This window comes from Amphibalanus amphitrite, unplaced genomic scaffold, assembly GCF_019059575.1.
Source record: "Amphibalanus amphitrite isolate SeventyFive unplaced genomic scaffold, NRLGWU_Aamphi_draft 000607F_arrow, whole genome shotgun sequence".
Lineage (NCBI taxonomy): Eukaryota > Metazoa > Arthropoda > Thecostraca > Balanomorpha > Balanidae > Amphibalanus > Amphibalanus amphitrite.
This window is the reverse complement of record NW_024882101.1, coordinates 144,794-168,170: the sequence shown is the minus strand read 5'-3', so window position 1 is coordinate 168,170 and position 23,377 is coordinate 144,794. Positions and strand designations below refer to the sequence as shown.

The window sequence follows — 23,377 nt, the reverse complement described above, 5'->3', positions numbered from 1 at the left end:
ACGGATGACCCCGCGCGACACGACTCACGACCTGGTCACCGTGACCCATGAGTCACGAAGTCGCCGATCCCGTCCCGTGATCCGCCGTGATACCGCCGCCCCTCTGACGTCATCATCGACTGAGTGACGTCACCGGGTGATGTCAGCGTCACGCTCTCGGGAGCCTTCCTGCCGGCGTGGCGCAGTGAGTCAGCCGCGGCCGGCGCCGGGCCGGTCCGGTCGGCGGTCCCAGCTGAGCGCGGCGCCGAACCGGGCCGGCCGTGCTGTCCGCGCAAACAGACACGGTCCGAGCGCAAACAGTCCCGGCTCCTGGCGGCCCGCAGGCCCGCCCGGCGGCAGGGGCGGCGGCGGCGACCGGTCGCTGCGCGCTGACGCAACGGCCGCGAGAGTCGCAGCGCCGCGCCGGCAGTCATCGCCACGCCGCCACCGGCCGGCCCTGGCGGCCGCGTGCCGAACGTTATTAGTCGTATCAGGTTCGTCTTGCGCCGGCGGCGCGGCCGGCGAGCTAACCGGCTCGGAGATGGAGGCCAGAGGCCGGTCGCGTTGCCAGCCGGTCGTCGGCTCGGCTCGACGTGTCCCTCAGAGACGGTTATCGCCATCCGGACTGGACGGCCGTTGCCACGTGTCGCCTGTTTTGCATTGCACGTCCGATACAGCTGATGGGTGCTGTCCAGAGCCCCAGCAGAGGCGCCGGGCGCGTGCACCAGCTAGCGGGGCAGGCGCCGGGCCGGCGGACTGGAGGGGCGACGGCTGTCAGCCCGGCTCGCGACAAACCCACCACGAGCGGGCGGAAGCGGCCGGTCAGCAGCCCACGGCGCGCAGAGGCGTTACCAGCACGCCGTCGCTGCACCATGGAGTGGCGAACGAGCCGGAAGCCAGGCTCGGCTCGGCACGACTCCGCGGACGCAACCGCAGAGGAAGGCAAAAAAAACCGCTGCCGCTACCACCAATGGGCCGGCCATGTAGACACAGGCAGTGGAGAGAGACAACATCAGAGAGAACAGTTATTCACGCGGCTGGGATGTTGGCTGGCCGAGGGGCGACACGAGGGCTGAGGATATCTGGGCTGAGCTACCCCAGCTCGGAAAGCAGCCCGGTCCACCGGCACGGCGGGCGGGCGCGGCCGGCACGGAGGTGGGTCGCCGGCTGGCGCGCGCGCTGCCAGCCGCCTCTGGACGCCGCGCAGAAGATGTATGACAAATGGCATGCGACAGGTGGCCAACACTGCCGTCTGCTTATGGGCGTACTGGCAGCCCAGGTCGCCCGGCCGCAGAGGCATATGGTCGCGTCCAAACCGCTCATGGGCGGGACACGGCTCGTTTTGAAAAGGGCCAACCTCAGTGGGCTCATCACCATAACCCGTTTTTCTCCGGTCATCCGGGCCGGCCGGCGGACTCCGCTCGTCAGCTCGTTTTCACTGCGAGACGGTCGGTGCCAGCGACGCTGACCGCGTGGCGGCGGTGCTACCTATTGCCCACCGGTGTTCCCACGTGAGCCATTCGAGGCCGGTGAGTGTGCGCGGCGCTGCGTTGGTCGCCGCCCGAGGGGAGGACGCGTCTCACGCACACGCAAACACCACCGGCAGTCGGGAGACACGACAGCCAGCCATTAGTGGCGCTCCGCCTGCGGATCGGGCCGAGTCAGCGGGTGACCGACACGGGGGCAGACACGGCGCCACCAGCAGCGGCGACGATCACCTGATCGATCGTCGACAATCAGACATCCGTCCGGGCCGCCTCGGGAGGGCGGCGCCGTCCGTGCCACCGGTCACCATGGCCCAACGGCAAGCCGCGCACGGCAAGCCGCGCACGGCAAGCCGCGCACGGCAACAGGGGAATGACACCAGATCCCCATCGATATGGACAAAAGTTGCTCCCCGTGGGTAACAACTCTCCATGATTGTGCAAACCCCAGCGAGAGGTGTCCGCGGTCAGAGGACGGGCGTGGTCGCGATTTCAAAACCGTCCGGAGACATGGGCCATAGCTGTGAACCGGCCCGGAATATCGCCCCAGACCGCCCCCGGTCCAGGTGGGAGCGGCTCCCGGGAGTAACTATCACACCGCTCTGGCTGCCCGCCAGCGTCCGCCGGTGAAGGGTTGGACGGGATCGGTCTCACGGCGCCGGCCGCCGAGAACCACTCTCGGTCACCGTGACGCGCTGGTTTCCGTGGGAGGCAAGCCACGCTCGCTCTCAGAGAAACCTACCGCGACTGAGCGCACGGCGGCACGGTGCCAGACTGACAGCGACACGGACTAACACCCGGCGAGCCAGTATCATTTGATTGGCCGTCGCAGCCCTACAGCTATCCCCAGCCACAGTGGTGTCTCTAGGCTAGAGGTCCACTGGCGTCCGGAACAAACAGCAGATGGGGATCGGCGGCACTACACGAGCGTAGTACGAAACCCATCGCCACCGCAGGAGAAACGGCCATGCGCCGGCGTCGGTCACCGACCCCGATAGCCATCCACGCAGCGCGGCGCGGTGGCCGGTGCGTGGCGGCCAGGGGCGCCGGCTGCGTGACGGGAGAGACAGTCAGTCAGTCGGTCAGGTGGGCCACCAGCGCGTCAGGTGAGCCACCAGGCGTCAGGTGAGCCATCAGCGCCATCGGGCGTCCAGCGGCGGCGCGCGCAAACAGCGCCGTGACGGCGCCTAATTCGGCCGCGCTAACGCGTCCCCGATGGCCATTGTTCCGCGCTCCGCCTCGGCCGCCGATAAGATAGTCGGCGTATGACGAGGTGCGAGCGCTCCTGCTCGGGGACGAGGCGCAGCGCCGATACAGGCCGGTTCCGGATCGAGCCGCCACAAATTGCACCGGGACTCGGCTATCTACTCCAGACCCTGGCTCTGAGTATCACACGCTCCGCCGCCAGCCCTCCTGCCCCTCTCACCGGGCGCTGCGGGGAGCGGCCCCGCCCGCGCCACCCACCGGCGCAGGTGGCAGCTCTGACAGACCGCTATCATCGGCGCTGATCCCGGCAGCATCCGGGGAGGCGGCTGCCAAATCTCGCCGCCAATCGCCCTCCCCCGCCCCGCCCTACTCGCTACACCTCCCCGTTCTGCCCGCTAAGCCTCCCCGCCCCAACCAACCTTCTTGTTGAGCTTGAGCCAGGTGATGTAGCCCTTGCTGTCGGTGTACTGAAGGCCGAAGAACCAGATTTCTCGCAGGCCGATGGTCTTGACGACCTGGTCGAAGAGCTGTTTGCCGGTGGTGCTCTGCTGGATGGCAAACTCCAGCTCGGCATCCATCGTCGTCACGCGTATATTCACCTGCGGACGAACCAGGTCCGGTCAGGTCAGGGCACAACAAACAGCAGTAAATACGCACAAACTCAAAGTGCACACTAATGGCAAAGCTCAATGGTACACTCATCATAATTATCGCATCAATGACAGTTAGCCTCTAACGAAGGGTACAAAAACGAGCAACAGCGCGTAACGAGCCGGCATGGATGGAATTCCTGCGGTGAAACTGCGATTATCTGTTGATCGCCGGGTACCATCACGGGAAGCGGCGGGAGGGGGAGGGCCGGCAGGGGAGGGCGTGCACCGCCCACGTGCCGGTGACATCACGGTGACCAGCCTCGGACGGTGGCATCCCGAGGAACCGGTCCCTCGTGACGCCGTGGGTGTGCGGCCGAGGAGGCGAGGGCAGACCGGCCCCGAGGCCCCACAGCGACACAGACTGTGTTTTGTTCGTCTGTCCTTCGCATGAGCTCAGCTGATGTTAGCCAATGCGAATGGCAGCAAAAACGCTCATCAATCTACAACGCGCCTCCCTCTCTCCCTCCCTCTCGTTCTCTCTCCTCGGGCTCAGCTGATCGAACGAAAGGATGTTAGCGCAGGTTCACAAGGCCCTTAGACAGGATTTAGCTAGTTAACACTGACCAAGTACTCGCATGCACAAGTGTTTAATGGAAGTGTTTGCATTGCACAAGACAGTCTAGATTCTAGACTCTTGAAAGAGCAACGGATCTGCCTACTATGACCTATGACCGCAACAACTCACCCTATTCAGACGCAGAAGAGCCATCATGGTTTAGCATTGTCGGTGGGCGGATTGCGAACACCAAACTAGGTGCAAATGACAATGTACATTTGCAAAACCGCTACAACCATAAATGCCAGTAACGGTAGAACTCCATTAACATCTCATCAGTGAATGTCCATCTTGTCTGCAATTTGTGGCCAGCAGCCGTGTCACCTCTGGGAATGTGTTCGCAGTTGGACGTTTCCTCGTTCGATGGCACGCCTGGCGACTCCGTCCATGAGTACATCTTTCTCTCCAGGCCCTTTTAGAGCCGCCATAAGCCCTGCATCCCCAGCATCATCCGACCGAGCAGCAGCTACCGACTGGGAGCGCCCGCATGACGTGACGTCACCACCGGGAGTGCCGCTCACGTGACCTGACGTCACACGTCACTGGCCGTCAGCCGGCGCCCACCCCTTCCCCAGCCGGCCGGCCGCCCCGGCCGCGGGCCACTCCAACGAAAACAAACCGGCCCCCCACGACCGGTCTGCCATTCAACATCCGGTCGGAGAGGTGCGTCGGACGAGGTGCGTCAAACGGCTGCCTTTTTCGATTGGTTGGAGGGATCGCTGCTCTCATACGGGATGAGGCTGGAGCGGGACGTGTCCTCAGCCGAGATAGAAATCTCAGCTACAGCAGCCCCGGCGGCAGCGGAGCGCGGAGGCCGTACGGACGGGTCCCGCTGCGCCGCCAAGGTCACCAGTCCGACCTAGCGGTCACCGGGGGTCATGATGTGACGTCAGACCCGCCGCGGGTCGGCACGGGCGCGCAACAGACAGCTGGCGGCCGGGTCCGGCGGCTCGGCAGGGACCGGAGGCGCAACTGACGGCCGGGGGACCGCCCGACGGCCGCCCATCTGCCCGGCGCGCCCTGTCGGCCAACCGGTCCGGCCGGCCCGTCAGCTCGGCCACCGCGCGTCCGTCCGGAGCGTCAGACGGAGCTGGGCAGACACGGCCGGCGGCGCGGGGACCGTGCTGCCGCGGCGGCCGTCTGCCGCCAGCCGGCGGGCGGAGCACGGCCGACCGGGCCGGACGTAGCCACAATCCGGCACGGTCCGAGCTGCCGCTGTGGCGGCGGCGGAGCGTGGCACGCCGCCGGTTCGCCGGCACATTCCGGCGCTCCGGCGCGGCGTGCAGGCGCGGTGAGCCAGCCTCCACCGGACCACCGTCCGAGGGGCCCACCGCCCACGCACGTCTCTGCACACAGGCAGACAGACAGACATACACACACGGCCGAGCTTGGGACAAATCAGCTGCCAGCGCCGGACACACCGCGACAAACTGACTAGTGTTTGCGGGACAACAGCGTCGAGTGCGACACGCAACAGGCTTTCGCCGAAGGAAACAGTGGCCGCCCTCTTCAGCCTGCGCTCCTACACACATCCTGGCGTCGGCGGAGGTCCTCCATTCGCGACGACCGCCTCTCCTGGCGGCGTCGCAAGTGTGTTTGCGCAGGGATTTCAAATTTCTCCTTGCGCTGCGCGGCCTCGTCCGACGCGACCATCCGGTGAAAGGACGGAAGCGGCCGTGGGCGGCCAGATACGGGCCGCGACGGGCGGCGGTCAGCGGCCGACTGGGACGGCACTGGACAGACGGACGGACGGGCGGGGCGCTGACCGGCACCGAGCGATACGGACCCGAGGGAGGGCGGCCCACATCGGGGGAACGGGAACGACGAAGGCAGGCATGCCCCGTCATAGGCTCAACAGGATTTGAATATGCATTATGCGAGAAGGCAAGAAGAACTATGCCGCTTCGGAAGAATCGCACGTAATCGTGAAAGGGAGCTTGGCGGTCAAGCTGCAGCAATGCAGTGAAGCAGGAGCTACCGTTGCCGAAACAAAACGCCTTCCGCTTAATTTGATGGCGGCCGATTTGTTCACTTGTCAATGATTTGCAGGCTCACAAGACAACTTAGTCGCATGAGTTGTGTGCTTCTTCGCCCCAAATATGGAAGTGAGGAGCAATTTTCCTCACGAACACGAGCCGAGTCGGCACACTACCGGAGTTTTCTGTTGTATTGTGGGTTCGGCCAGCCCATTCATCCTTATCCAGCCAGTCTCCACTTGACGCATCCCTCAAATTGTCATGAGCTCCCTTCAGTTCCTTCCTTGCCGCCGCCGGGTCTGTGTCATCGCCGTGGGACACACTGTCCAGCCGTTACGGCGCTCCTCCCACGGCCATTTCCGGTCCTGTCCGGCCAGACCGCACCGCGTCATCAGCGCCGGCCGGCGACCTTCAGCGGGGCCGACTGCCGTCATCACTGAGGCGTCATCGGGGTGAGGAGCGGCCCAGTCACGGCGGCGCCTGGCACGGCGCGGCGCGGTGCTCGTGAGGACGGCAGACGAGCCGCGGTGCCCGGACCTCCGCGCGGGTGTGGTGAGCCACAGTGAGCGTCAGCTGCCGTCTCGGCCGTCCGCCGTGTGCTGGTATCCCGGCTGTCGGCTGGCTGATGACGCGCCGCGCCTAACTGACGCCGCGCCGCGGCCCGGAGCCGGTGCGTGTGCGCGGTGGAGCGTGTGCGCCGTACGCAGGCTGGCGGCGGTGACAGCAGGCAGACGCCGCTGACGGCTAGTCACGGCCGGCCGGTGGTCGCCGAGAGTCGTGAGCTGAGTCACTCCAGATGCTGAGAGGGCCGCCCTTAGGGAACACTCGGCCACCGTAATGATGCAGGAAGCCACCATGAGGCCCCAAATACTACGAGCATAGTGTAAAGGACATCGGATAAATTTAAGAAAAAATAAAAATTACAACCCTGTGTTGTGTCATTAGGAGACCATGTATCCCATGAAATCTCACTTGCGAAGCATCATCAGCCATCAGGCAGTGAGTGGTACGGTTTTGTATGGAGGGACCGGCGCGGTGCGTGCGTAGCGGAGCGGTAAGAGGCAGCTCCCACCACACACCGCCCCGATCGTACCGTATCGTATCTGCGCGTCTGTGCGGTGCGGTGCGGGCCGGGGGCGGGGGCGCCGCCACACGCGTCGCTCGTCCGGTGCTATCGGCGCCGTGTCGGGCCGGGTCGCGCGTGACGCCTATCTGGCTGCGGAGACGGAGGGACGGCGCCGGCTCCAGGTCCCGCCCCTGTCGCCGTATCCGGCCGCGCCGGCGACCGTTCACGCTCCGCCGGCCGCACCAATCGAACGCCGCCCCACTGACGGACAGGAGCCGAGCGTTTCCGGCCCGTGAGAACGCCGAACCGCGCCGAAACCAATTCAAACGTCTCATTGCGCCACTGCCGCCGTACTAACTGCTATCTGAAGAAGACGCTTTATTCAGTGCGTAGTTCGTTGGACATAATAGAAAAGCCATTTGTTCAAATAACTGAGTGCAGAACGACGGAACAAAAACACAGAACGACCTGTTAGAGGCAGATGGGACTAGATCTCCCCTCCGTCCAATACGGCGCTCCGGTCGTGCAGAATGGCATGACCCTGCCCCCGGACCATACCCAGCAATCTCGCCCTGTACTGAAATTCATTACGGTCAGCCGACCGTCGCCCTGGATGGCCGGACAGGCCCCGTAACGGTACCGGCCCCGGGCCAAGGACGGCGCTGAGGGGCGGTGATGGTTGGTCACGTCACCGGACCGGACCAGCCCACCCACAGCATCAGAGCGAGCCGCCGAACATCAGAAGCGCCGCGCCGCGCCGTCTGGACTAGCCTGTGTGTGTCACTCTTCTCAGAGACTACTCTATCTGACCGAGTCAACAGCGAGTGGCCCGGTATCGCTGCAGTGCAGAGCCCACCTGCAGGCTCCCATCCCTTCTGATTCAGTCACCGCGGCCCATACGCCCCCGCAGCAGTGTTCGCCACGGGCCCCAAAATCCCCAGCCCAGCCCGGCCCGGGCCCATGGGTTCAGAGCCCGGCCCAGCCCGTAGCCCACTCTTGGCAAATATTCCAAGCCCAGCCCGGCCCGGCCCGTCAAAAATAGCAATCTAGTTATTGTCTTAGTCTATTGCTATAATAAGCATGATTGATTACACTATTTTGAGAACAATTCAAACTGCATGAATATTAACATGGCAATCATGACTCCCTTCTTTTCAATGAATATAATCATTTCAAGCACCTATGGCACAAATTTTAACAGTAACAGCAAGCACCTCAGTCAATTAGGTCATGATTACACACCTATAAAAAGTTTACATGATTATATTAACTACATTCTATGAGTAAAGTTATCTTGCAAGCTGATGTGTGTGAACATTATCATTCATAATTGGTGACTCTAATGCATACTTGAAGGAAGTATTTGCAACATACTCTATGCTTCCCAGCACTTACCAGCAGAAAAAAGCTTGACTTATGGGAATTGATGAATCTGTCTGGGATTGACCTTGCTGTTAAATTCACTCCATAGATGCTGCAATATCAAAAGCCTGAGAAAGCATACAAAATAGGTGACACTCACTTTAGCACTGTCTTCCAAAAAAAGAGAAAATCCATCCATTTATCAGCAAAACTGATTTAATCTATTTTCAATTCATGCCCACGTGTCAACCGAATCTCTGTGGACAACTATCTGCTACTTTCCTTGCTATTTTATGTTAGGCTCTTTTCAAGATATGGATATCGCTAGCAGCGTAAGCAGAAAACATGGTAAGCTTGAAATGTCATTGGGTACTTTTGCGACTTTTACGCATCATCATCATCAATCGAAAATGAGCGAACACTTCTCAATTGTCGCAGCTGCGGCAGAAAACGATCCTGACCAACTGTATGATAAACCATATATGATCAAGTTTTTGTTTTGTTTTCGTTCGATTTTTCAGACTTCGTAATTTAGGTTTTATTTTTTATTTGTTTAATTTTGTTTTTCACCTTGATACTTACTTAAAAAACGTATTTATTTGATATACTGTTGACTGTTGTGTATACTACCTAGATGCCGCCACATAAACATAGCGCCGCCGCCATGATTGCAAGTTTTGTTGAGAAGGCGCTGGTTTGTTGTGATTTATTTTTACAAATTTATGGACATTTAAAGAAGCTTTCATCGCGAAATACTCTGTAGAGTTCCTCGTTACGTACAGTGTGTTTTGTGAGTATCCTTTTAAGGTTCTGTTCGTTAAAAAGCCGTCGGTGAAGGAAAAAAGACTGTTGGAATTGTCTCACTATCGCCATATATAAGTGTTAAACTTAATGTAGCCCTGTAGCCCATCATTGTTGAGTGGCTTCTTAGTTTTTGGAGTTTTAGTGCTAAGTAAGTTATTCTGATGACTACATTTTAACTTTTATTAACAAACTAATGATGCTAGAGATTCTCTGATCTTTTTGGTTGCGGAATTTGTATGAAAACCCTCCTATGTGTGACATGATGTGATATTGGATAATTCTCAAGATTCCCAAAATTCAATATCAAGTAGGTTTTCTTTCACATTGCTTAAATTTGGTTTAGTTTTTGTATTTTCCCAGTGGGTTTTGTTTGCATCAGTTTCCAAATTTTCTTAAATTGACATTAGTCGCAAAACCCATAGTGCACAAAGCTCTTGGCCCGGCCCGTCCACAGCCCGTTAACTAATGATATTTGGGGGCCCGGCCCAGCCCGTAGCCCAGCCCGGCCCATGGCCCGTTGGGCTGGCCCGGCCCGTGGCGAACACTGCCCCGCAGTGGCCCGGCCGCTCCTCTAACCGGCCTGGGTCGGAGGCACTGCAGAGTTGGGTGACCACCCTCCCACTGCTGCAGCTCGTCCGTTCCATCAGTCTCCAGCGGACAGCCCGGGTGCAGCTCCGGCGGCGGACCGCGGATCCGCGGCGCCGCCACTGCCCCGGGAACCGGTGCGCACCGCCGACCCTGTGAATGAGTCAGCCGCGCGCGCTGTCGTGACTCAGCCACCATCTGGAGCGCCGCGCCGCGCCGGCACGACCTTGGAAATTCAAAAGACGCGCCGTGCCGCGCCGCGAGGGCCGAGCGGCGGCGCACAGGAAGGGTCTGTCTGCCGGCCACCACCTGCCCCGGTCGGCAAGGCACGGTCGGACCTCAGACCCGTCTTTGTCGTGCCGCCGGCTCCCGGCGATATCCGGTCGTGAGCATCTAAGTACCCGTCCCGAGCCGGCATCCCCAGCACGCTGCCCTGTGGTAATCGTCCCGCCACGCCGCGAGCGGCGGGCCGGCTCGGGTCGGCAGGGCGACAAACTGCTCACTCTGTCCGGCTCATCAGCATGCAGCGGCGGTGCGAGCAGCAGAGCCACCGAGGCCAGGAGCCGGGCCGTGGGTCCGTCTGTGACCGCGGCTCCGCCTCCGGCGGCACTCGGCAGTCGCGGCGACTCAGCGAGAGGAGGGTCCGCAGAGCGAGAGACTGTCGCCATATCCACAGGGAGAGAGGAGACGGGCAGACCGTGAGGCCGTGACCCGCGGCGAGCATTCACACAGCGGCGCCGGAGTGGAAATAGACAGCCGTGCACACGAGTGAAACCGAGCTCACTGACGGAGCGCAGACCTCCACACAACTACCGCCAGATGCCAGAGGCCACATTCACACAACAGAAAGCGTTGGTCATGGGGAACCCAACGCTCACTTTCTCGGCGGTGAAAGATACAGAGTCAATATGAGCTCTGAAGAGAGCAAAAATTTCCCAGATAGTGCAATCGTGTGGGTCTACATGTGAGCCTAACGCATCGTCATCATGCATACGAAACATCGAGCTTTGAGGAGGGAACTGCGATAGTTGAGACAATCATCAGGGTGGATGAGGCTCGAGGAAACTGCACAGCCCGCGGTGGCGGCTGATAGAGCAGAAACAGTGCCGCACAAAGTTCAACGACGTCTCAGGTGGTTTACGTTATCAGAATTATCGGCAACGATTCAAGTAGCAGCAAATGTATATTTGCCACTTGCAGATAAAAAACATTGTAAATGTAACAGTTATCAGTTTTCACGTGATAAAGCAGAGGCAGCTGAGACATTTAAAGCAGAGGCTTTTCAAATACAGTGTAGCTTGCTTAAATCATTGACAGTTTAACTCGGTTACACTATTCTCCATTCTTCACCGACATAATTGACAAGTGTCTTCAAAGATAATTATTTATCAGTCTCATGAAACTCATGAATCACTCTCTAAGCATGTTGACCACCAGCTTAAAAACCGAGGCACGTCTTTAAGAAATCCCGAGGAAAGGTTAGCAAGCATTGTGTTGTGATCACAAGAATCACAACGGATTGCGCCGCTAGTTTATGAGAGTACTATGATTTCCCTTGCAAGAAAAATAAAATGCCTTATAATAACCCATCTCTGCAACTTCGCTGCCAATGCCTCAAGTAGGGCACAATTGTCATTCGAATGTAAGCGTTCAAACCAGAACGTTGTCTTGCAAGGTAGTGAACCGTAAAGCACCTCCTACGACACCCGGGCCGCCGTCCGATGGCGATGATACGTACGTGTTGCACCATGTTGGCGACCTGGCGTCTGCTCTGGCAGACGATGTTGTGACAGGCCGTGGTCTGCTGCCGCACCTCACTCGCTGACTACACGGTCGCTCGCGCACTCGACCGGTTCGCCCGCGCGACAGACGGCACCGCCGAGCTCCGGTGGCGATACTGGCGCGCCGCGATAGTCAGGGCCGGCGCCGCCCGGCCAGGCTCCTCCCCCACCTCCACCTGGCTGTACCCCTTCCAGCGCGGCTGGCCGCGGCAGGCGCCGCCCCTCCACCTGCCGGACGGCCGCCGGCGGTGCTCTGCCCGCCGGCACAGTACGGCCCCTCCCCAGGGTACTGTGGCGCTCCTTTCACCCCACGGCAGGTGGTCAAAAGTGCATGAGCTGCAGCTGCTCCCACTGACCACCCACCCGGGGTGAGGTCAGGTGCCCCGTCAGCCCTGTGACCCCTGTGACCGCTGGGCAGGTCAGTTACACTCGGGCTGATCCCGCAGTGTCAGGTGTCACTAAGACCACCGTCAATCACCCTAACACCAACCCACGCTGAACACCGTTTGAACGATACCAATTAACGGTCATCTCAAAGTAGCAAAATTCCAATTGTGGAATCAGTGATGGTCTCCTTGGCCACGTGTCTCACTGGCCGTGGATTTCCACCGTTGCGTGTCAGTTTGGCACACCGTCCGACAGGAAAGTGGCTGGAGTACGTCCCCTTTGTGCCGTTTTCCTGTTTGTTCCCGGGAGACGCGACTGAAACCCTCCTCAATAATAGTTCGGGAGGCAAAAGTGCAGCGGCAGAAAGAAAAGGCGGAACCAGCTCCCGGCGCTGGCGGCAAGTCCGAGGTTCTGGGATTTCGTCACAGCACTTAGTCACAACCTACGAGGACGGAGCACGACACGACTACGAGCCTTCATTCATTAGGTTCAGACAGTTTCAGCAGGAAACACGACCGCAACGTTTCAGTATGGTGAAGAGTGCGAAGCTGAGATTTCCGTGGCAAAACATCGAGCGTCTACATCTCTCATACGACTTGCCGCTATGACCGTCACGGAATAGCGCCGTGACCGAGGCATCAGCGTAGCACGGCTAGTCGTGACGATGACCAGTTCATCCGTGATGATGGTCAGGTCATACGTGACCGTAGTCTCGCAGTTCGCACAGAGCTCTCGTCCGTTCGCCGCATCACAGTCCGTGCCGGCCGAGCTCAGGAAGACCACTCATGAGCTCATGAACGCAACACGCTCATAAGGAGCGGGGAGCGCGGCGCATGGCGCCGATCACCGTCGGCAGCACGCACACAGCACCTGACGTCAAGGCTGCATGCGGTCGTGATCCGGGTTAACCGGTGTAAAAACTACGTCACCAACCGCCCAGGCAAGGTCGTTCTATTCTAGAAACATGCGGGAAAAAGGTAGTCATGCGAAGCTCTTTCAACATTAGCATGAACCAAATCGAGATGGCCGCCATTCCAAACGGCAAGTCATTCGTCTCAAAAGAAGATGACTTTGCCGATGAGTGTCATTGGAGCGTCTACGCTTCTCTTCATTTGTTTACCTTGCTTCAAGGTGTTGGGCCGCTGGGTCAGCCCACTCATCACAATGCTTGTAAGGACACTTGCATTGAAGCTTGAATAAAGCCATAGCTGAATTCTAATGAGCAAGCATCGTACGCAGTCATGATACGGAAGGAGAATAGTGTGAGAGCTCAGTGCGGAGGTGGACACTGCTTACACTTTTGTCCATTAAGTTGGGTTTTGCTTGAAAACTTCAATAAATTTACTAGCACGAAGAAAGTTTGCAATCGGGTAGCCTGCGGAACCCGAGTATTCCACGCGGTAAAACAAAAAGGTACACATCCTTCATCCGAAACTAGTCAATTTCAAATTCACCATCGCAGTACTTTGAACTGGACCAGAGCCAGCCAGCGATCAAACCAGCTACCAGTGTGGTCAGAAGTGTAACATCAGCGACTGGCACTGCCGGTCTGATCCCGAGCTGCACCTCACACGAGGCCAGCCTGTGGCTGATATTCAACCACAGTGACACTGTTGTGTGGCAGTCGACGTCCGGGGCACCATCCCGTCCATTCTCTGTACCCTCCCTCCCTGTTCTGCAGCGGGACCCAGGAAGCGACTCTGACCGGTGAGGAGTGGGTGCACCGATTCAGGCGAGTGGGTGACGCTGCCCCTGACCCCACCCATCGGCGTCCCGTCCCACTTCGGCGCATGAACCCCCACTGCCACCACGGCGACGCGACCTCTCGGTACAGATTATAGACAGGATTAGTGCGACAGTGCCACGAGTTGAAGCCGCCGCCCAGATAGGGCATACCTCTAACTGACTGCGGGGGAGGTAGGAAGGGGTTCGCGCCAGCAACCCCGTCTCAGACCGGCGGCGGCGAGTCATACAGAGACTGAAGGAGGTGGATGACCCACACCAGTCCCCCAGTCCGCGGCGGGGGGCACAGAGAAGCCGCTGAGAGGACACAGAGGAGCGGCGCCGAGTCATACCGACCGAGCAGCACCGCGACGACAGAGCCCGACGGCAAAAACCGGACCGCAGCCTTCAGCCGACGCCGAGTGACGAGGTCGGAGGACGGGGCGCCCAGAGGGGTGGGGTGGGGTGACACCCGCACCCCGGATCGAAAAACGGTCATCAGTCAGCGGTGGCCGGGCGCGGACGGCGGCGCTGCGTCTGTCAGCGGCGGCGGCACACAGAGGCCGTGTTGTCAGAGCTGCAGCGCTATCCGCCATCCATCTCTGCTCGGCGCGGCCAGAGAGCAGCCAGCCGCCCCGCCCGCGTATTCGCCAAGTGTATTATACGAATCGGCCGACTAATAGCGTGCCTCTTGAGTGACGTCAGCGTGGCGTCATACGTTCGGTCCTCGCCCTTGGTGGCGTCTATTGAAGCTAGGTTTTAAATTAAGGACATTTAAGCAGCTACGAATCTGTTGTCGCCGTGGCGAAGTGGTTAGAGTATCGGACAGGTGATACGGAGGTAGGTGGTTCGAATCCACTCGGCGACTTCAATTTTCGTGTCATCTGTCATTGTGCGTTTCTTTTTTATACATTTGCAACGGCGTGCACCTAAGAATTCAGAGGTAGGCATTCTTCTAATGAATATGTTGCATAAGAGAAATATTTGCAGTTCATCCTACGAGTAGGTATTGGTTCGGTTTCGGTATTTTCCAATGGTCTTTGTTTGTATTTGGTTTGGTATCGGTTTTCTGACTTTCTGTTCTGTGATTGACATCACTAATGCATCGTGCATACTATGCGAACGTAGCCAATGGAAAGACAAATGGTGCTGGGCGATGGCCATTGATCAATATTTCTCACTGCCAATGGGTGATAGCACGCAGCTCCTGCTGGATATGACAGGGGCGGCGCTGACCTTTTGAAAGTAGATGGGCACTTGGCAAGGTAAAGTACCTACCTAAAAGTAGCGAAAACTAAGATGAAAGGTAAAAATCGCACGCTGGTGAGCAGGCTATTATAGTCCGTTTTTCTTATCTTTAGACTTCACTCCAAGATGTTTCGCAAGATATGCACGAGACAAAGCATGGCTTAGAAAAAATCAAGCCCTTCGGAAACAGAAAATATTGCCTTGAAGCCTGGAGAGTGGCGCTCTTGGGTGCGGCAAGTGCAGATTTGTAGTCTCACAAATGTGTATTACATAAATAGGTAGGTACTTATACCTAGCTGCTACAAAAATTAAGTTGGATAAAGTTTGGTATGCTAACCGAACTATCGATCCGATGAATTAAAGGGTACCTATAAAAGCGAATATCACTTGGAAATGAACTATTCTGCAAATGGACACAAGTCATCATCAGTGACTTTAGTTCAAGACCTATAGGGCTTGGTTCCAGCCGAAGTTTTTTGAAACCGCAGGTGCGTGCGACTGCGAGTGCGGACCCAATGCAAGGAAATTCTTGAAGGAGCTCGGCGTGTGGCTCGTAACAAGTTCTGGCGACTGTCGTGAAGCACTTGGTTTGTGGTTCGCTATCGCAGACATTCGAGTGAACGCGTTTTCGATAGTATTGACTGTGACGTTGTAATCCTCACGAAGTATCATGTGGACGGGTTAGACTGCGTGACGAGAGGCGGAGATGAATTATGCCTGTGGAGGTAGGCAACCCGCAGGACATGCGTGTTCAGCGGCGCAGGCTACCAACACGAGTTGGCTATATGAGCGTGTGTTTAGCGATGAATGCAGCATTGATCGAAATTAACAAATATACATACTATTTCAATGTGATGACATGTTTTGCTCGTATTACCCGCTAGTGTCTACAAATCTACCACCAGTAACTCGTAATACAAATTACAAAAGACAGGAAACACAGGAGTCGTACTCGTATATTGGGTATGTTTGGTTCACCGAAGCCATCGTAGGTCCCATGCGCCCTCAATCACTTTCACTGTCACTGTCGTCACTGCTCGAATCCTGAAGTGACACGATCACTGGCTCGATGTCCTCCATCATACCATCTGCTCGCCAGTACACCTCTTCCAGTTCTCGCACGTGGCGGCAGCAGTTTCGCCACAAGTCCGGTGGCGCGGCGTCTCGGCTATCCAGCAGCAGCCTTTCCACGTCATTCAGATGCCCAGTGTTGTTGAACTGGCGGACGTGCGTCTTCATGTTTGCCCAAACCATTTCAATCGGATTGAGGTCGCAATGATATGGGGGCAACCTCAGTACTTCATGACCGGCCTCCTGTGCCACCTTGTCCAACACATACTCGCGTGTCTGTTTCAGAGGGCGAACCAGCTCAAGAAGCTCGACCTTCCGCAAGTCCGGATCAGGATTGACATCATGTACCCGCAGCCATTCTTGGATCGCTTCCTTCCTCCAGCTAGCTGTAGGTGCCTTGTTAGCACATCTTGAATGATACGAGGCGTTATCCATAATGATCACGCTATTCGCTGGCAGGTTCGGCAGAAGTTGGAGTCGAAACCAGTCCTTGAAACAGCTCGCGTTCATAGACGTGTGATAGTCGGCAGACTTGCCGTCCGTCCTCATACACATGAATGCTCCTGGGGTGAAGCCGCTGTCCGAGCCAGCATCGACTATGATTAGGCGCTTGCCCTTCCCTGTCACTGGCTTATGGCCGGCCACGTCGTCACTGTCCAACCACGCGACCGTTCGCATATCAAACTGGTTATACCAGGTCTCGTCCAAGTACACTATAGTGCGCTCTGGGTCGGAGCTTCTAATCTTCCGAATGCGTCTCAGGAACGCGTTCCGGGCTGCCACCACCTGAGGTTTTTCAACCAGCAGCTTTCGGTTGTTCACTTGTCGGAACTTGAATCCTATTTGGAACAGCTGCTTTCGTATGGTTGAGCGCGAGATAGTCTGCTCGAACTTGTCCTGAACTGCCGCTCTAATGGTGTCCAAAGTGACCTTTTTCCCTTCCAGGTACATGGCATGCACCATTCTTCTGAACGCGCACTGGTCAAACTCGTCGAAGTACTCGCGTGGCCCCCTGTTAGGGCGCTGGCGGGCTGGAGACTGGCATCCATGTGTCTCTATTCCACTCTTGAATGCATTAACAGAGGCAATCGACACTCCAGTAGCAGAGCTGGGGCCGTATTCACGTCGACTTCGTAAGTCGATTTTCTTTCGTAAGTATAATTTGGTATTCACGTCGACACTTCTTAGGTTTTTATCGACGGAGTTCACGTGATTAAAAAAATGTGCTTAAGAAGTAGGTCATTCGTACGGAAATTCTTACGAAAATAATCGACGTGAATACGGCCCCTGGTCTCCTTCGCTACGTTAATGCTAGCCGCTGCACTCTCATCACCTTGCTTGAGGTATTCATCTTTCTTTCGAATAAAATATTGGTAAACATTATAAACCACTTGTCTCGCTTGTGCACCGATCGGTTTTCCTTGCCGAAGTTTTGAGAGCATTGCATATTATTGTATACGAATGGATATAAATTTCAAAAGATATATAAAAGTCTCAGATTTCCTTGATACACAGCAGACATATGGTGTGTTCGCTTTTAGAGCCAGTGGCAATGAGCGTGACGCTTGATTTTTATTATCAAATTGTGTGACGTCACGTGCTAAGTTATCTGCACATCTTGGAGTGAAGTCTAAAGATAAGAAAAACGGACTATAGATAGTTTTTCGTGTAAGAATCACCATGCACAAAAAAAGTTCGGCATAGCTGTTAGCGTAATCACGGGACGAGATTATCAATTTCCAGCCGTCAAAAGAGCGTCATCTATAGGAGCTATGCCCTAACTATAACTTTTACATTTCAGCCGCCAGGGGATACCTAAATCCCCTTGCTTGGAATCTAGTTAAAGTCAAAAAGATTTATATTAGACGTTTATGAAGATAACTTGGGACTGATTGTTAAGTTGCATGCTCACGGCGAGATGCATCAAGTTATCTCTATACATGTCTTATCTGATCGATGAAATAATACAGGAATCCGTTGTCATTCGAGTGTGTTTCATAATAGCTCTTCCGACTTTGACGAATATCGACAGTACCGTAACAAAATTGGTAGTTCAGGTATAGACTGCAACTGCAGTTCTTTTGCAACATATTCCTTAATCAGATGAATACTTGTCATAGATTTATTGAGCGTAAGATATTGGCGTGCGAATGTAGGGGCCAAAAATGCGTGTCTACGACCGACTTCTTTATAAGAGAAAAGAACCACTAAAGCAGGAATCGATCCACCGACCTTTCGATCACTACACCGAGACTCTAACCACTCGGCTACGACGACACATGAAGTCATGATTAGCCATATACAATTGAAAAAAAGTCTCAACTCAAATCTAGCCTCAATGCATGCATTGTCGCGTCGGATGGCTATGACGTCGCACTAGAGATGTCGCTAGTTGGTGGGCCGATTCGTGTAATACACTTCGCGAATACGCGCCCCGCCCGGGCGCCGCGCCACGCGTGTCGCCGCATCCCCCAATGGCCGCTCAGGGCCGCGCCGCCCGCACAGAATACAACAAATACGGCTCGACTGGGCATCCGATATACTCTGGCCAGGTTTGACCCAGAAACGGCAGTATCGCGTCAGTCAGCCACATAATGGCCTTCAGTAGTCGACACTGTGGTAGTACACAGGCGCAGACGCTGTCGTGTGCGCCCATACGCATTGTGCCACGTGACCAGGGTGGGGCTGTGTCGCCAGTCGCCTTCCTTTGACAGCCTGACGGACGGAGTAGACGGACATATCGGTCGGCTTATCACTGGCATTATACCAGATTTGCATAGATTCGATTGCTATTCATCTATAATTCTAGCCCCTTCATCCATCGCCCGCACTCTCGAGTCAGATATCACTGACTCAGTCTGACTTTGAGTCATTTGAGAAGCTACAATCCGCTAAGAGCCTCTCAGAACAGTGTCGGCGCTGCAGGAGACCTCCGATACGCGCCGAGGAACTTTGACACACCATAGGACGGCCTGGCCGTGTCGTAATCAGCAGCGACAAGCCACGAGCGTCGCACGCACTATCTCGGTGACGTGACGCGCGCGCGTCACACAGATGCCGGCCGCGTGACGTGTCGCGGCCGGCGCGCGAGGACGGCCGGCCCGCCCGGCCGGTGCCATCCGGACACGTCAGTATGAGCGAGCCTGTCATAAATACCGCACTCGGGCGATGGCAGCCACCAGGAAACTCAGGTGCACCCGATGAGTTATCCGCCAAAGAACCGGACTGATGAGCGCTGTAGAGAGGTGTACTACAGAAAACAAGAGCGGTCGACTGCCGAGTCGAACCAGCTACAGGAAATTCCGGTTAGCTGCTGATATGATAGACTTCATCTGGAATCGAACAATTTTATCTCGTTTTATCCAGCATACGTTCAACCCAGTGCGATCCGATAAATTGTTCAGCCGTGTCTCGATCAAACATTCGCTGCGATCTTCACTCGCCCCGGGCGCAACAGGCGCTGTCAGTCAGTCCGTCATCGCGGCAATGTTACTTGCCACTCGTCAGCTGGCGGCAGCACAGCCGACACCGGTCAGTGCAGACAACACCGGTCAGTGCAGCCTGCACACCGCTGCTAACGAGTGCAAACACCGTGTGGCCGGCACCTAACGCCGTCAGACACGTTCGGAGCGTCCAGGCTGGATCAGACTGGATAACACTGACTGGATCAGTCAGCGTGAACGAAGACCAATTACCAGGAGAGCAGACCGGGAGAGCCAAGTATCCTCCAATAACGCAGGATTCGTCCGAGCAGCTAGCTCTGCCTGGCGCCGCGGCTGTCCGGGGCGCGGTTGGGAACGGCGGCCAGGGATAGATCAGTCGGATCGAGGCGCTCCGTCTGCCAGCGGAGCCGTACACAGTGCAGGCGCCGGCCGAGCGCGGCACACCGCACTTCCCACGGCGCCGTTTGTTTACCTCAGGCGCTCGCTGGCCGGCCGGCCGGGAGAGCCGCGTGCAGCAGCCGCCCACCGCCCGGCGACCGCGCCAGCCGAGCCGCCCAATGCGGATACAAGCGAACCCTGACTGTCGACAGGCTACAGAGAGCGGCGATTCGGGTCCGAGAACCTCCTTTTCACCAAAATGACGATCCTTTGAATATAAACTACCGAACTTAAGCCCAAAATATTCGTTACAGGTAGTAAAAGTTACACTCTTCCCAAATGGCACCGACTGCCAGTCCGTATTCCGTCCTTGCTGAATTCGATATTGGTCGAACTCGACCGCTCCGAGCGGCGCCGACCGTCTCGTGGGTGAGGTCAGCGTCAGCCACCCCCGTCCCGGGCGGGGAGGGGTGGGTGGTGGTGACTGCCTCCGGCCATGTACCGGCACGAGCCCGGCCCCGGCCCAGCTTTGTGTGCTAAACGGGCGGGCACGGCGCGTGCGTCGGAAAGTGGCCGGGTCGGTACCGGTGGCAGGCTGGAGCCACTGCCGACGGTGGGTCAGGCTGACAGCTGACTGACCCAGCCCAGGGTGACGCGGCAGTTGGGCACAGGCGTGATTCCGTTGGTGATAACTTCTAAACAATATCATAGTCCATAAAACTTATCTTTCGTTGAATAGCTAAAACTGGACAGAAGTGATCACTGATCAGGAAACAGAGCTATTGGATTGACAGGACTACGAAGCAGTGGCAAGCTTACTGCAAATTGGCTAATGTTGACATGTCTACATATCTCGCAGCGCTAGCTCAGTAAGACATTAATAGGGTAAATCTGACCACATTTCCCTTGCGCCAAATGTAATGCCCCGCATGATAGAATCCTTAGTAGCACGCTCAGCACGAGGCTGCATCTCGCTAACAAGATGAATTTAATCCAAAATCAATGACGCAAATAAGATCAAAGTCAGAGGATCAAGCGGATCGGAAACCGATGATTAATGATGTCCGCATATGATCCGGCCGCCGGCGCAGACCCAGCCGTGCACACAGCTGGCTTGTTGGGATACTGCTCTGAATGGAGCGCTCCCACCGCTCTCTGACCAGGGCTGGCGGCCAGTAAATGCAGAGCACGTGCTGCCAGCACCGTCCACCAACAGAATCAATGTCGAGCAACGTGTAGGGACAAGCTCAAGCTGAGTGATAGTTTTCGTGCAGTTGGAGTCATCAGGGACCTCGGTCTTAATGTATGAAAAGAAACGAGGAGATAAGTACGGATATCAAGCATAAATTGCCCTTATTTGGTGTTCTACCCTAAATAAGCCCCAAGAAGCCATATGGCAGAAGCCAACGTAGCTCTCTACGTACTCCAACCCCCATTCAGACAAGAACTGTCCCCCACCATTATTGTATACGCGTGTCCTTCCAAGGCAGACGTGCTCCGATAACAAATCACGCACGCGTCGCGGTGCCCAGCGGGCCCTCGGCGCCCGTTCGGCGCGCATCCAGTCGGCGCCACTGCACGCCGCACGGTCGGCAGCCGGCAGGGGCCGACCCGCGCCCCTCCCTCCCCGGTCCAGGCCGCACCGACCGCGCCGTAAGCCGACACCGCACCGGCCGCGGTACCGGCGAACAACGCCTCCGGTCGTCACGGCGACGTCTCCGTTCGTGGAAATAACTGGGCCAGTGCGATCGGCCGGGGATACCTACATCTCTAAGCTCAGCCCCTCCCGGCCCCATATGACGAGTCCAGGCCACCAGGTCGGCCCAGGCAGCTCTCCCGACTCGCAGCGAAGCATGTGCCTGCACCCTCTGTAAGGACGCTGTGTCGGCGCCAGCCTACATCTCAGCGACATATAACCGCACGCGAGCGCTACTGGACTCGCTTCACTGTTCCATTGTCAACCACATGTGAAAACAAAGGATCAATAGGGTGACATAGTCCCAATAGACTACAAATGCTACTGAAGAGTACTCACCGCTTTAGGCATGGTGGCAGCTTTGTATTTCCCGGAGTTCTGTAAAAAGAATTACACATCAGTAAAAATTAATAAAGTTATTTATAGCAAAACAAGACAATAGTATGAAGCGCTCTAGCGAGGAACATCTTGATATATGTAGTTTGAATTTCAAATGACCTTTTCCTCGATAATTAATTGAAAATGCAATAAAAAGCAAATATTATATTGTTTGGCAAATTTTCGAACAACAGTTCATTCTCAAGCCACATGAAACAATTGACAACGAAGTTTTATAACTGCCGCCAAGCCACTTTTTTAAATTCTTACACGTGATATACAAAATGGTCTTCTTAAAATCGGAAAGCTGAACTAAATCGATCATATCCCAAGCTGTTCTAACTCCACCTATTCCACATATACATCCACACATACATGACCATTAAAAGTAATATGCGAGCACACCCACACAAATACATACAATATGGTTCTTCTTGGTCGTGGATCGTGTCACATTAAAACAAAAAATAACAATACAAACACTTCGAAAGTCTCGTAGTAGATCGTGTCGTAAAAGGGCGGTTCGGTTTAAACAATCATACAAATGCATACAACTAATAGGTATGCCGGCACTCCCAGTCCCACACAAATACATACAATATGGTTCGTCTTGGTCGAAATCGTGATCGTGTCGCATTAAAAAAGAAAAAAAAAAGAAAAAGAAGAAAAGAAGACAACAACAATAACAATACAAACGCTTCGAAGTCTCGTAGTAGATCGTGTCGTACAAGGCCTTATATGTAGTGTCGTAAAAGGTTCGGTTTAAACAATAATACATAATACATATGCATAGAACTTCGAATCAAGCGCAGTAACAATAAACCACACATAATTTACAATGACAAAGTCGACCAAAGTCGACCAAACTCAACGTGGCTAGAAATCAATTTAAACGGGCTATCAGGAATTCATCAAACAACATGAAGGAGAGGAAAAGTGTAGAAAAGATAAGGCAATTACTCTTAAAGAATGGCTACCCAAACTATGTCCTGAACAGGTTGCTCAGAGAGGCTAGGGGGAACAAGACTCAGTCGAGAACTAGAAGAGACAGGACCCAAGAACCGTGTGATGGGTTCCTTACACTTCCTTATGTAGATGAAAGACTCCTGTGCGAAGTCAAGAGGAAAGTGAGACAATCAGGCCTCAATGTAAAGTTAGCATGGAAAAATTCACAAAAGCTAAAAGATAAACTGGTGAGATCAGCACTGTGTAAGCCCATATGCCCAGGAGGTCAAAGATGTCACACATGCAGCTCGGGGTTCTCTGGGGACTGCACACAGAAAAACTTAGTCTATGAGATTACATGTACTGTCTGTGAAAGCAATGGAGAGACCGTAACATACGTAGGCGAGACAAAGCGCCCGGTGCGCTTACGATTCAATGAACACCTGAGGGACGCGCTCAACAAAACACGCGACACGCCCATGGGCGATCATTTTCAGGAGTGTCACTCCACCCACGAAGGAGGCACACCTCTCAAAGTACGCATTTTGTATAAGTCGAAAGATCACCCAGATAGGAAAATCGCGGAATCTCTCCTTATCCAAAAGAAGCACCCAAAGCTCAACTCCAATATGTCTTCATGGCCCATACTATAGAATG

At 55.6% G+C, this 23,377-nt stretch overlaps 2 protein-coding genes across 8 annotated transcripts in view; both read right to left on the bottom strand.

The window, feature by feature from the left end:
• The window catches only part of LOC122394716 (moesin/ezrin/radixin homolog 1-like), a 38,856-nt gene that overhangs the window by 13,213 nt on the left and 2,266 nt on the right, over nt 1-23,377 (bottom strand). For 4 of the 6 annotated variants that reach the window (XM_043391807.1, XM_043391803.1, XM_043391804.1 and 1 more), the window contains 2 exons: nt 21,737-21,775; nt 3,089-3,268 (listed from right to left, as the gene is read on the bottom strand). In XM_043391807.1, the coding sequence (XP_043247742.1) occupies nt 3,089-3,268; nt 21,737-21,748 (192 nt within the window). In that variant the 5' untranslated portion in view covers nt 21,749-21,775. Of the gene's footprint in view, nt 1-3,088; nt 3,269-11,409; nt 11,786-21,736; nt 21,776-23,377 lie in introns of those variants that run through there. The other 2 variants (XM_043391808.1, XM_043391805.1) reach the window with 2 other exon arrangements.
• Nucleotides 15,112-17,531, bottom strand: LOC122394717. 2 transcript variants are annotated; one of them, XM_043391809.1, is made up of 2 exons: nt 17,168-17,531; nt 15,112-16,988 (listed from the first exon to the last, which is right to left on the bottom strand). In XM_043391809.1, exons 1-2 carry the CDS (start codon nt 17,320-17,322, stop codon nt 15,815-15,817), a joined length of 1,329 nt encoding a protein of 442 aa, XP_043247744.1. In that variant the 5' UTR covers nt 17,323-17,531; the 3' UTR covers nt 15,112-15,814. The 2 variants fall into 2 exon arrangements, with proteins under 2 accessions (XP_043247744.1, XP_043247745.1); XM_043391810.1 differs by having other exon boundaries at nt 15,112-16,984; nt 17,182-17,531.

What these genes read in the sequence shown, in the direction of transcription:
- LOC122394717 (XM_043391809.1), bottom strand. Translation starts at nt 17,322, where the DNA reads ATGCTCTCAAAACTTCGGCAAGGAAAACCGATCGGTGCACAAGCGAGA. An exon ending in AACGTAGCGAAGGAGACCAG is followed by an intron (nt 16,989 to 17,167) that starts GGGCCGTATTCA and finishes ATACGGCCCCAG; the next exon opens with CTCTGCTACTGGAGTGTCGA.